Consider the following 14,059-nt stretch of genomic DNA (forward strand, 5'->3'; position numbering starts at 1 on the left):
TCGGTTCGGGTAATAGACATCAAATTTTGTAAAGCTTTTGTAATTATAGAGATATCCTACATACATATGTATATGCTATGGACAGACGCTTGTCTGTTACGCGCATATGCCCTAAGTCAAAGTGATTTGGCATTTTCAATGAATCTTTAGGGTATCAAATGAACGCAAAACGGAAAACGAAAATGTTTTCAAGTGTTGGAGACTTGACTGCACGCCAGGCAGTGATAAACTCTTTAAAATACAATAACAACAACAACAGCAGCCGAAGCAGCGACAATAACAAAAACAACAAGAACGCAAAAATATAACCAATAACGGCTTTTGCCTCAGACAGCTGTTAACGCTAGCAGCAGCGCTCAACAACGTCGAGACTTTGACAGCGGCAGCGACGGCGACTGCGACGCTGGCGGCGCTGTTTATTATTAAGACGCGCGCGCGCTGGTCGCACTTAATTAGTTGTGCGCCATAATTCAAGCCAAGCGGTTGACGAAGCCGTCAGCCAGCGCAAAGAGACAGCGAAACAAGAAGTCGAAGAAGCAGCAGCAGCCACAAGAAAACAAGCACAAAATCAAAACAAAAACCAAAAGAAAAAAATCAACCGTTACCAGGATTCGAAGTTCAATTAAATGAAAAAAGCTGCGCCGTTCGAACAACAAATTCGAAGTTTCAAATTCGAACACGAAAACGAAAACGCGCAAACAAACGTAACAAACGTAAACGTGAACGTTAACGTAAAAGCAAACGAATTAAGTCGCGTTGCGCATACGCCGTGAGTGTAGCAACGAAGGAGGGAAAAAAGCACAAAAACAAAAGAAAACAAATTTTTTTAAATATATACAAATTTGTAATAAAATTTATATATATTCGAGGCGCACGTGTGGCACGTGTTGCTGTTTGTTATAATTTCTAAACGAAAATACCTTTTTTTGCCCAAAAATCAAAACCAAAAAAAACCAAAGTTTATTTTTTTTGTTAAAGTTGCTTTTTTTTACCTAATTGTTTTTGATCGTATCATGTTGAAAAACGCGCGCCTCTTGCTTGGCGTTCTCATACTAATTGCCAGCAGCATAACGGATACACAAGCCACAGGTGAGTAAATAGACCGAATTCTTTTCGTCAGTTTTCGATCCATTAGAAAAAATCGAAAAAAAGTAAAGAAATTTATCATACGTCTGACAATTGCACAGATATCTCCGAAACCTTCAATGAAATTTGATCAAAGACAATTAAAGAAAAAATGAATGTCATGCTGCTCAACTAGTCGATACCCTAGCCGGTCAGAGCTAACTAAAAATCCAGGAGTTTGAAAAAAAAAACAGCAAATTCTGTAAAGCTTAAGTCAAAATCAATATTTATCGACAATGTTGTTGGAACTTATGTTTCAAGGAAAATTCTAATCATTCTAAAGTTCTTTGTTGCATATACTTATTGGCCATGCAACCAATATGCCCTGTGTGGCAAACGAGCTGTGCAGCGACTATACGGATTCCCCGTGTTGTTCAGTTCAGTTTAAAGCCTATAAAATACGATTTATTTATGATAAATGCCAACGCTTAATAATATGGGTAGAAAAAGGAGGCAGGCAGCAGCTTATATATAATATGTGTTATATATCTAAATATATATATTTGGTAAATACAAATATGCCTGATTATCATACGAAACTGAATCGATGAACCTAAAATACATATTCAAATATATATATGTATGTATATTCCTGTCTAAATTAAGCCGAAGTACTTACATAAATTTTTCGATAACAGCTAACATTTACATAATATCGATCCACAAAAAAATCGATTCCAGGAATTCCAAAATTAAAATTCTGCCCATACCAACTGGCATTGCCGACTTGCCTTGTCGACAGTGGGTGAGACCTAAATGACAACGACAAATTTTAGATGCCAACGTAAAGAAGAGCTAAGCCAGATCCAAAGCAAATCTGTCTATCCATCTAAACTGATTGATTCATAACCCTGGGTTTTCGGCCCACTATTAAATAATAAAACTTCCCATTTTGCCCCCATAGCCTCAACAACTTGATCGATCGTCTAATTATTCTATTAAGTTCCAGGCCCGATAAGTTGTATCTGGCAACTGATTTTGGCATAAATTATAATTGATATACAAATGGTTGGTTGGCTAGTTCAAATGTCTGAATCTGTGAGCTGAACTGGTTCGCCATAATCAATTCAATAGATAGCTCTATTAAAAGAATATTTGACAGCTCCTCCCTTTTTGTGGACAGCTGTCCGAGCCGAAAACAAAATACGTAAGATCCATGAATCCAGCACAGAAAAAAAAACAAGTGAAAGGTTTGCTGTCGGGCTTGACTTACTGCAAAACACTCGTTCAAGATACAAAAAAAAAAAAAAAAAAAAAAAAAAACAATTCAATAATTTATCGTAAATCTTAAGATTGAGTCTGGAGTGACTGCTAGACTAATAGACATATAAAGTTTGAGATAAATCAATAAACGAGTCCAACATACAGTTTTAGACGCATTGCCCACAAAATGGGCATAGATATATATTTCAGATCTTCAGCTGCTCTGAACGTTGCGTATAGGTTCCAAATCGCAAGTTCTGGCTTCCATAGATGAGCGTCTGGTACACAGCCTATATGCTCTTTTCATTTCGTGAGCGAGTATGCTTTCCGCATACTAGGTAAATAAGCAGCTGTTGTCGAGCACACAGGAAAAACCTTTTTGGATGGGGGCTATCAGCGTGCTTGATAACAGCTCGCTAAGATTGAAAGATTGACACAATCATAAATACGTATAGATATATATATGTATATATAATAAATATATATTTACATCTTAATGCTGCTGTACGTGGGGCAAGTTCAGCTGAGAACTGCTGCAGCTGTAAGCAGCATTGATGAAGCATCTGCGATCCATCAGCTGATAAAGGAATCACACGTCGCACTGACTCACATATACACTATATATATAGTGTCAATCATTTGATCGATGCGATTAGCTGACAGTTGTTTAACTGATAAAAAAAAAAAGAATGGAAAAAACGGATTTTTTTTTGATAACTCGTGGGGGAGCTTCCATTGATCTGATAACACTAAAAACCTCATGGGCCCTGCTTAAAGCTTGGCTAATGCTGCAGCCCTGACTAGTAAGGCCTGAAGAACAATTGAACTAGTTCACTGGAGAAAATAGAAAATATAGAATCGTTGCGTTTACTCAAAGCCTCTAGCTCTTATAATTTTGGAGCTATGCCAAAGCGAAGCGCAGTGCCTCAAACCTTAATTTAATCAGGAAGAGGAAGATGTGGCATACATTAAAAGAAAAGAGGACGAAGGGCAGGCAAGTAGCGCCTGAGAATTGAGGGAATATTGCGAAAAATATAGCTAAACTAGCTCTATATGTTTAGATGTGTAGTCTTCTATAGACTCTATAGTAGCACAAATAGAATTAGAACCTTGTATAGAGCGCACATAGAACACGTTCAATACCCTTTATCGATAACATATTCAAAGAAAATCGATTAGATTCGATCAGAATAGATTTAGAAATACTTCGATTTGATCGTGGCTCATTGCACAAACAATTTGATTTGTGACGATGCGATTGCTATTGTTATTCTGATAATTGATTGAGTATAACTCTTGCAGTAGAACTCTAGTACTATATAGACAGCATGCCAAAAAGTTAGCTGTGGCCAAGTGGAGTACAGAATCTATCTTACCGCAATTCACGAGAATCCCTTAAGTTCCAGGAACTACTAATTGCAGCCATAAAATAACGCATCCCACTGAAAGAGAAGAAACGCGTTGTCAAAAAAAAGTACAATAAACAAGATAGGATCGAGCACTTACGCAGATATATATATATATATATACGTATATCTATGATGTTCACTAGAAATTTATATAGTACTTGAACAGCGTAAACCGCTTAAGAACACTCGTGCTGCAATTATCGATTAGTAATACTCGCTTAGATGGCTGGAAGGCGGGCATATTAGCTTAGTCAAGCCAGCGATGGGCCGGAAGTGTGAATGACGAATATCTATAAGATATATATATTGCATATATGTATAAAGCAAATCTACTTTCTTAAAGTGATCGGCGAGCGAGCATCGCGCTGCGGCTAGGACTCAACTGTGTGTGCTCTTAATTGTTTTGCGCAAGGGTGGGGGATTTTATTACGTGGCGTTGCCACCCATTCATAATTGTTGCATAAACACAGTCAAGAGATGCCCGCGTGTTTATAACACGAACGTCATATGACAAGCGTTTTTTTTTCACTTTGTACTTTAGCCAGCGCCACTTCAGCATAAGCAATTGTATGGTCTATAGACAGACAGACAGATAGCTGTAGGTAGTACATATCAGATATATGGCAGGGTGATTCCCGTTCTGGTTTGAATCACTGGCATTGATCCCGGCTCTATAAATAGTTTGCTTTTCAATAGGATTCATTGGAAGCCGTTCGGTTATTCCCATTTTCGAATTCCCAATTCGGATTCAAATTCCAATTCGAATTCCGATTCTGATTACGATTCCATTTAGCTGGAATATTTGAACTATGTGTATATGTTAGACATTCGGCATCTAATTAGCTTTCTATGGTACGCTTCTAATAGCTACAGCTTCAACTGCTGCTAAAGATACCCTGTAAATGTGACTAAAGCAGGATAGCCGCAGCTATTGTTTATACAGCATAAGCTAGTCTGCAAAATATTTACAGGGTATAACCTAGTCATATGTATGAATAAATACAAACAAATTCAACCTAATATATTCAAGCTCAGCTTACAGGGCATTGGCCAATCGGACACATTCTTACAATTAGATATTTATTTACTATTTTCAATTATTATAAATATTGTTGTAATTGCTATTAATTATTAGTATTATTGTTGTTGCTGTTGCTGCTGCTGTTGCCAGCTGACATAGATCGGCGCTGCGGCAACTCACGGTATTTGACGAATAAACAGTCAAACAAAAGAGCGCGAGATGACGGCGCTCACCTTTGATGGGTACACTGCCCTACAGAAACATTACATATTACTTATCTAATTAATTTATCCCATTGATTGATTTTTATTCTACTTATGTCACATATTTCACATTTTTAATTTTGGGGAAAACTCAATTTTCTTTTCAACTTTTTTTACGACTTCATTTAATTTTATAAAAATTAAAAATATTGAAATATGTGACATGAGAAGAATATAAATCAATCAATATATAGAGAGACATATATACTATATTTCCATTTTTAGTTAATAAGCTCAAGTGTCACAACTGTTTCTGTTTCATATAATTTCATTTTCTATAAGCTAGTAATTCTATTTAATTTTCACATTCACTTTTTAAACATATTTTTTGTAGTGTTTCAATTTACGACATTCTCTTGCCAGTTAATTGCAATTTTCTTATGCATCTCATTTAATTTGTGCTTACTTTCATTTCCTTTTTATAGTGTTTCATTTTCAGCAGTCCATGTCGAAACTGCCGTAGTCAATATTTCATATTTCATTCAACATCATTCACTTAATTTTTAGTGTTTCAATTCCAGTGTTCCATTTCCATACAATAACAGTAACTAGTTCTGATTCTTTCCACATCACTCGCTAGACTCTTCGTTTTCTTATGAATTGTTTAATTTTTAGTGTTTCGATTCCGACGTTCCACTTCCATGGAATGTCAGTCGTAGTTTCAGTTCATTCCACATCACTCGCCAGACTCTTCATTTTCCCTAGATATGTTTAATTTTTAGTGTTTCGATTCCGACGTTCCATTTCCATGCAATGTCAGTCATAGTTGTAGTTCATTCCACATCACATGCTGGACTTTTCATTTTCCCTAGATATGGTTAATTTTTAGTGTTTCGATTCCGACGTTCCATCTCCATGCGATGTCAGTCGTAGTTTCAGTTCATTCCATATCACTCGCTAGACTCTTCCCTTTCCCTAGATATGTTTAATTTTTAGTGTTTCGATTCCGATGTTCCATTTCCATGCAATGTCAGTCATAGTTGGAGTTCATTCCACATCACATGCTGGACTTTTCATTTTCATGTTCCCTTGATATGTTTAATTTTTAGTGTTTCGATTCCGACGTTCCATTTCCATGCAATATTCAGTTCATTCCACATCACTTTTCATTCATTCGAATACTTCGATTCCACTTGTTGACACCTTTCAGTTCCATTTAATTTCCGCTGACCAGTGTGGAGCAATCGCATTTGTTTATTTTATCAACAATTAACAAGATGTAAACAGCATTTAGCATTTTTGAGCTTGGGAAACGATGAATTGATTTGCATTGAACGATCGGCTGAACAAGCTGCCAATTAAGTAGTAGTATTTAGAAGAAGAAGCAAAAGAAGAAGAAGAAGAAGCACAAACAAAACAAATTAACAATTAAAAGAGAAAAAATGTTATTAACTGAACAAAATGCACTTTGCATTGTGATGATTACGATGATCGATTGCGGGTGAGGATTAGGGGTATTCCCGCAACTTTTCCAAGGGACATGCTGGGATTTTCATACATTAGCCATTTGGGTATTTCTCTCTCGAGCATAGCCATAGCGAAAGCCAAAGCCAATGCAATGCAAACGCCACACCTCGACACCTGTCAACAGGTTCAATAAACTTGTTTAGATGCTTTAGCTGCCAACTCTCAGATGTATTTATGTATGCATATACATATATATAATCGCATCTCACATATCACACATTGCATTCGACGCCAATGTGTTAGTCATGCAAGCGGGTATATTAGTGCTGACTGAGTTTTAGAAAATAAAATTATTTTCAGCATTCTTAGCTAATATTAGGCCTGTGCCCATATCAAAGTATTTTCTTTGTTATCGATAATCGATAAATGTATATAACGAAGTCGGCTCTGGCAATACCCTGTACCATATACACATATATTAAAGTTCTATTCAAAATTCTTTAAATAAAGTCAGCTTAGCTTAGTTTATTTATTTCAATCTTTGCTCGAGCAAAGTTTTCGCGCATTTACAGGGTATGCTATACGTCGTTCCGCGAGTATTTTCGCTTCTTTGTTAGCGTTAAGTTTATCTAATTAGAGAATTATGTTTTGATTGCTGCTGTGGCATTTGTTTCTCTCTCATTGTTTCATTAACGCCCAGCTGCAAGCGACATGCAATGCAGACTACACACAGATCGTAACAATATATACGATATATATATATATATATACGATATATATTTACGATATACACACATAGAATCTCAGCATAAACAAAGCTCTGGCCGAGCGTGTCGCACGTGCTTCAAGAATTTCAATGCGAAAAAGTTCACCTAGCGCACATTCCAAATATTTAATTGGTCGAGCGTGCGCGACTTGTAGATACCCTGTGAATGCAGCAAGGTTTTCTAATAAGACAAAACAAAAAAAATTTTGTTTTTAATTAAACTTTTTACTCTCAAATATTTAGTATAAGCTAATGATAGACTGTGATAGACTACCAAATACCCTGTAAAAAAGAGTAGCTTGTTATTAATGTTAATTAAAAAGATTTTTTTGAATTATTAGTTCTGACTGTTTGAAATATTTAGTAGTATCTAAATTTTGAACATGACATTAGAGTGATCTACCAACAGATACCCTGTAGATAGTGTGTTTTATGGGATTGAGAAGTACAAACATATTATTTACCATATATCTTAAATATTCATTAGTATCTAAGTTTTGTGTACTGTTAGATACCCTGTACAAATGTATTTATTTCGATATATGTCTTCTCTATGCCTGAAATTTGAAATGCTTATCTAGCAGATACCCTATATTTAATATGATATTGGACTGATAAACTAGCAGATACTCTGTTTTTTTAAAATAATTTTCTTTTAATATTTTTCGTATGCCTCTTAAATATTCTGCAGCCTTTCATGATACCCTGTATTTAGTTGAATATTGTTAGGCTAGCAGAGGTTGACGAATCGATATACCCCATTTGAAAGTCGTTGGTATTTAGTCTTGAGATTGTTCAAAAGCCACTCAAAAGCAACACAACTTTTGATATCCAATTCGTGATAAGAAAAATATGACTACAGGGTATATGGCAGGCAGATGAATCACTTTGTATTGCGGCGAACAGTTTGGGTTTGTTTTGCTTGGCTGATAAGAGCGAAAAAGCCCATCAGACAGTGCGGCTAATTGTTGAGTACTTCTGTGGAATAATAACTAGATATATACATATCATATATAACGGCAGACATCGTTATATGGCATTAGTTAAGACAAATTATGACCAACCATAAGAACTTAATCAGGCACCGTAAAAGATATGCCAAAGGAAAACAAAACAAAGCCCTAATGCAATGAGTCTACGGATTATTTCTGGATGACAAGTCAAATGCCACATCAAACAGAAAGTAATCAGAAAGAGAGAGAGAGAGAGAGAGAGAGAGAGTGTTATAAGCCCAATCCTTACTCCTCTACAAGTTTGAAGTTTTGCTTTAATTTGATGTTCAGTTTCGTTTGATTTGTTTTAAGCAATAAACATCTGACATCTGGCATCTAATTGCTGGGCTATATAATTCTTTATCTGCTCACGATTTCAGGAATTTTTTTTCTATTTTTTTTTTTTTGCGTGAGAAACAATTAAAGTCAGTTAACGAGCGCAGTTAGAACATAGCTAATAGCTTTGTAGCTGCAAAAAAAAAAGTAGCAAAAAACGTGCCGGGCTCGTGAAAAAATTTTTATTTGAAATATTGTTTTCCTATGCGGGTGAATCCAGCAAATCATAGCGCCTCCATGGTCACTTATACTTTTAGAGGCGAATAATCTGAGCTAGGTTCACTCTTTGTCTGTTATGCATGTCTATAATATATAAATATATCTATACCTGAGCCATGCATAAAGTACTTTTGTACAAGCTGCTCTCCTCCATTGTCACTCTAAGCTGTCTCTGTGGATAAGAGTTAGATTCTAGTTATATTTATAGCTATCAAATATATATATATTTAGACATGGCCCCATTCAATATGTGTATCTGATAGGCGTCATGATTTGTCCCATGCTCACTTATCGTTGCATTCGCTTAAAGATCAAGAATGTATCTGAAAGCGAAAGACTCTAGTCTCAGTTACACACATAAAAGATATATATTATATACATAGATCAATGTTATCTATAGAAATTTGAAAGCAGCAAAATACGCTAAACTAAGCACCGCGCCTAAAGCTATGGCTCATGAGCCAGTTCATATGAACTGTACTTAAGAAATTATATGGAGTTAGTAAATTTATGAATTGCTGCAAAAAACTTTATAACTTCACATATATCAAGGTCACTATAGGGTATCTGTGAGTCGCATACACCACTGTGCAACCTGCCAGTCGCCTTGCTCGTTAGTTTTGTAATTGTGCATTTCTGATTTTCAGGGTTGCAGTTTCAATCTTATCACAGTTTAAAGCTCTTATCTATTGTCTGTCTAACAGATACATATATATATATATATATATATATATATATATATATCTACAGATATATCTAGGTCCATTATAATCGACAATTCACATCATATTAACAATGATTTATAATTTAGTCTAATATTCCACTTTCACCTTTCGCTTTCAGTAAATAATGAAACCAGTTTCTTGGAAACATCGCTGAGATATTTGGATGAACAGCTGCTCTACGATATATTGCCGCGTGGCAAGTGCCCAGGCGATGAGGAAGATGCACCACTAGACGAGTTTCCCGATATATTTACAGGTAAGCGAGACGAATCAAATCGAATCGCATAGCAGTGCTATGCTCACTCTCTTTCTCTGTTAGTTCAAGTTCTTGATCCAGTTCCATAAACAAATAGCCCAAAAAGTTCCGAATGGAATTGAGGTCCACAGAGGCAAGAGAGTTGATCAGTCTCTCTTAGTCCACATTTTGCTCTGTGTGCCTCTCTCTATCTATTGCTGTCTCTGCCCCTCTGTCTCTCTTACTCTTTCTCTCTCTCCAACTCTCTCCTTCTTTCTCACTATAATTTCCTCTCTTTCGCTTGCTCTATCTCTATCTCTCTGCCACTTTTTTTCTTTTCCTCCCTCTATCCCTTTTCCCCTCTCTCTCTCTCTCTCTCTAATTCATTATCTTTCTTCCTTTCCCTGCTTTTATCTATCCCACTCTTTGCACCCCTCTTTCTCTATCTCTCACTCTACACACAAACTTGAACTTGCTGACCATGTGGCCCCAATGGTCTTCCTGGCCAGGCAGGCCTTATCACTGGGCCAGGGCCAAGTCGAGTGCTAGGCCCCCGATAAGCGAGACACTGTTCAATGGGCCAATAAATCATTCGAGCCAAATGTGTTTACACTGGGATACCAGCCAAAGTATTGCTACAAGTATGAATCGAGTCCAGTGGCCGAACCAGTTCCAGTTCCAGTACCAGTTGCAGTACTACTTCGTTTCGCCCAACTGCATCAGCGCCACTCCAGACACTCTCAATACGACTCTCGACTCGTATCTCCGATGAACACACACGTATATACATATATCTATATCTATATACATTTGCCACTCTTCAAATCGGGCTTCTTATCACGGAAAACCTTTAATTAAACTACAATACTTGGAACATGACAGATACGCATACTTATAGCTATGACTCTGCTTACCATGTAATAAATAGCAACAGTTTCTTTATCGCCACAATATGCCAATAGAGTTGTGTATGCCCTGTAGTCTAGAGTATATGTAGATGGTATCATCTCGCCTATCATGAGCGGCGCATTCATCGAATTTTGATATGTTCCTGCTTAGATACCAAATATACTTACTAGCTCTGGCGAAAATAGATTAGGAATTTGATTATTTTATAGAATGGTCGAATTCTCTGTAAAGTTAAAGATTATGCGTCAAAGCATTATATATCTTAATTGTGCCATGCAGACTCTGACTTGAACTTGACAGCTTCAGTTGTGCCTAAAACGACAATAGCTCACAGAAAAGGCATGGATATTCCTTAGTATTCAAACTAATCTAGGCTGAACTCAGAGTCTCTTGGAGCTATATGCCTAAAATTTGGTACGCAGCTTCAGATATGTCTAAGTTATGATAATCAAATAGAAATTCTAAAATGTCTCATGTAATTTTTCTCCCTTTCAATAGTGGATCAACTGCGTCAGGGCTGGGTTGCTCTGCACGTGTTCGCTGCGATCTATTTCTTCATATTGCTGGCCATCATATGCAACGATTACTTTCTGCCCACTGTCGAGTGCATTTGCGAGGATCTGAATCTGTCCAAAGATGTGGCGGCTGCGACGTTTATGGCCACAGCCACATCCATGCCGGAGTTCTTTACGAATACGATAAGTACGTTGATATTGGAGTCTGATATGGGATTGGGCACCATAATTGGTTCGCTGATGTTCAATACGCTCGGCGTGGCTGGCCTTGCAGCGCTGGCCATTAATAAGGTGAGCAGCTAGCTAATGTCTCTGGGCGTCTTCACTGTACCTTCTATTTGCATTTGCAGCCAGTGCAACTGGATTGGTGGCCCATAGCCCGGGATTGCTGCATCTATCTATTCAACACGATCGTTTTGCTGGTTCTCGCTTGGGGCGGCAGCATTAGCTTTGTTGAATCCTGCGTTATGATGGGCTTTCTGCTGCTCTACTATTTGATTACGTTTAACAACAATAAGTTTATGCCTGCCATACGCGTCTTCATCGAGGATCGCATGAACTGCTGCTTCTCCACGCGCTATGGTTGGTCGATCTTTGCTTCGATCACAAAATACAAACAGTTCACTAACACGTTGTGTTAATTAACCTTTAACAGATCTCACGGAACCGCCAGAGAACAGTGCCAAAGCACAGCTGCCCTTAAAGAAGGATCCACTCTCTGGAGATGGTCTGTTTGTGGTAAATTTTCCGGAAAACACCTCGTCCATGTCATCCACAGCCAATTTGACGCACTCCAAGCATTGTAAGTGTAATCCAAATGACACACTTTTCAAACTAAGCCTCATTTTGTTACAAATGAAACGCGATTAGTTGCAATTTGATATTTTGGAATTCGCGCTTTTAGATATGTGCGACAAATGCAAAGCTGCTACTCTTGAGTGTCATCGATAGTCAAGTTATTGAGTTCATATGCTAAATGGATAATTTAAAATGTTATCGATGGGCAATGAATTTGAATTCATAGGCGAACTGATAGTCGGAAGTGCTTTCGATAGGTAATTAATTAAACATGTCCTTTCATCACTATCTTTCCAGGGAATGGCGAGGATGAAGAAGACGATCAAATGCCGACAAGCATATTTGCGTATCCGCACAGTGCAACACGTTTCATGAAATGCTGGTGGGTCTTCACGTTCCCTATTAAACTAGTGCTGCGCGTATGCATTCCACATCCGATGCGGCATCGTCGCCTGTACCCGTTGTCCTTCATCATGTGCATCATTTGCATTGGCATCAATGCCTATATGATTGTCTGGATGTTAACGGCATTTGGTGTTGCGATACGTGTGCCCACCATTGTGATGGGTCTCACTTTCCTGGCCGCTGGCTCCACAATGCCTGAAGCTGTTTCCAGTCTCATTTCACTGCGAAATGGTAAGCCAATATGAAGATACCTTTGGCCAACTGAAACTAATTTTACCATTTTGATTTTTTTAGGTGAAAATGGCATTGGTGTCTCGAATTCGCTGGGCGCCAATTCGTTAGCCATTTTGTTGTCGCTGGGCGTGCCCTGGTTTGTGAAGAACTGCATGAACTATGGCACCGGCATCAAGCAGCAGGTGGGCACCGAGGGCATCGAGTACAATATACTGATCCTGATATTGTGCACCATTGGCCTGTTCATCATACTCAGCTGCAGTGGCTATCGACTAACGAAACGCGTGGGCGTTGCTCTATTTAGCGTGTATATAGTATTTATTGTGCTGCAAATTTTGATTGAGATGCATGTGCTCTTCCCATTGGACTGTAGCAGTTAGTCAGAGCAACAACAACAAAACTCCTCCATTTCCAGTTGGAGTTGCATGCATGCGAGCTTTTGGCTGACATCAAAACTAAGTGGATACGATTTTGCTTATAGTCGCATTTCTAATTGGTTTATTGAGAAGTTTTAAAGCTGCCTGGCCATTGGTTGATTGAATGTTGTCAGGGTTGCCACCTAACAGAAAACGAACAACGAAGCAAACTCGATGTACAGCCCAACACACAATTATTTACGACTTCAGCTACATCGTATAGTTATATATATAGACGCTTGTATTATAACAGATTTTTTTTGATTTTTTTTGCTTTACTAGCTTAGGTACTCCTTAAGACTGTCTACTATTTAGGTAAAAATAATTCATTGTTACGTACTTGTCCTGTTGAACACTATTTATATATACAGAGAAGAAAGGAAAAAACAAAAATATCCCTATGTTATAGTCACAAATTCTGAACTGGTACCAAAAAAGCGCTAGATTTGATAGAGACCAAATGCTATATATGTAGATATATGTATGCCTAAGCTATAATTTACGATTACGTAAGTACCCTGCGATATTTATGGCCAATCATCGGCTAGACTTCCTTAACACACAAACTACTACTGTATGCATAGGGTATTATCACTGTTGATATTCTAGAATGTGTAGACTCTATCTACCGTTAGCCACACACACACCTATTGTTACTAATTTACAAATACACCTAACGACACAAATACTAAGCAATGTGATTTTTAAACAATTTTGCTCAGATAGCAACCAGAAGTAATGATGAAAATATAAAATAAATTAAAATATAAATCAAAAACCAACGAAATAAAACTACTCGAGTTGCTGCTCGAGTGGGCCGTGTGTGATTTACTGATTAGTGTGCGTGCATACTTAAGACGCTCACTGTGCTGATAAAACTAAAAAAAAAAAAACAATTTTAAGGTGATTTTTCTCTTTTCTTTTGTTTAATAACCCTTCGGATTGGCGAAATTCTTAAAAGTTTCATCACATAAACAAGTTAACAATTGAGATCAAAAAACACAAATATATATATATATACAGACGTACATATACATATGCATCTCAAGTGTATACACTGAGAGAAATGAACTTACAAATG

At 37.3% G+C, this 14,059-nt stretch overlaps 1 protein-coding gene across 1 annotated transcript; it reads left to right on the forward strand.

The window, feature by feature from the left end:
• The first annotated feature begins 938 nt into the window (after window positions 1-938).
• On the forward strand, window positions 939-13,756 carry LOC111593646 (sodium/potassium/calcium exchanger 3). The gene is made up of 7 exons (XM_023306526.2): window positions 939-1,089; window positions 9,585-9,722; window positions 11,109-11,416; window positions 11,476-11,707; window positions 11,781-11,927; window positions 12,221-12,559; window positions 12,623-13,756. Exons 1-7 carry the CDS (start codon window positions 1,014-1,016, stop codon window positions 12,940-12,942), a joined length of 1,560 nt encoding a protein of 519 aa, XP_023162294.1. The 5' UTR covers window positions 939-1,013; the 3' UTR covers window positions 12,943-13,756.
• Window positions 13,757-14,059: the final 303 nt, after the last annotated feature.

Source organism: Drosophila hydei, unplaced genomic scaffold (genome assembly GCF_003285905.1).
Source record: "Drosophila hydei strain 15085-1641.00,03,60 unplaced genomic scaffold, DhydRS2 tig00000237-arrow-arrow-pilon, whole genome shotgun sequence".
In the NCBI taxonomy this organism is placed as follows: domain Eukaryota; kingdom Metazoa; phylum Arthropoda; class Insecta; order Diptera; family Drosophilidae; genus Drosophila; species Drosophila hydei.

Bases quoted from the DNA above. Each gene is read 5' to 3' on its own strand.
- LOC111593646 (XM_023306526.2), top strand. From the start codon at position 1,014: ATGTTGAAAAACGCGCGCCTCTTGCTTGGCGTTCTCATACTAATTGCC. The intron at 1,090-9,584 runs GTGAGTAAATAG...TTTCGCTTTCAG, and splicing joins AACGGATACACAAGCCACAG to TAAATAATGAAACCAGTTTC. The intron at 11,928-12,220 runs GTAAGTGTAATC...CTATCTTTCCAG, and splicing joins TTTGACGCACTCCAAGCATT to GGAATGGCGAGGATGAAGAA.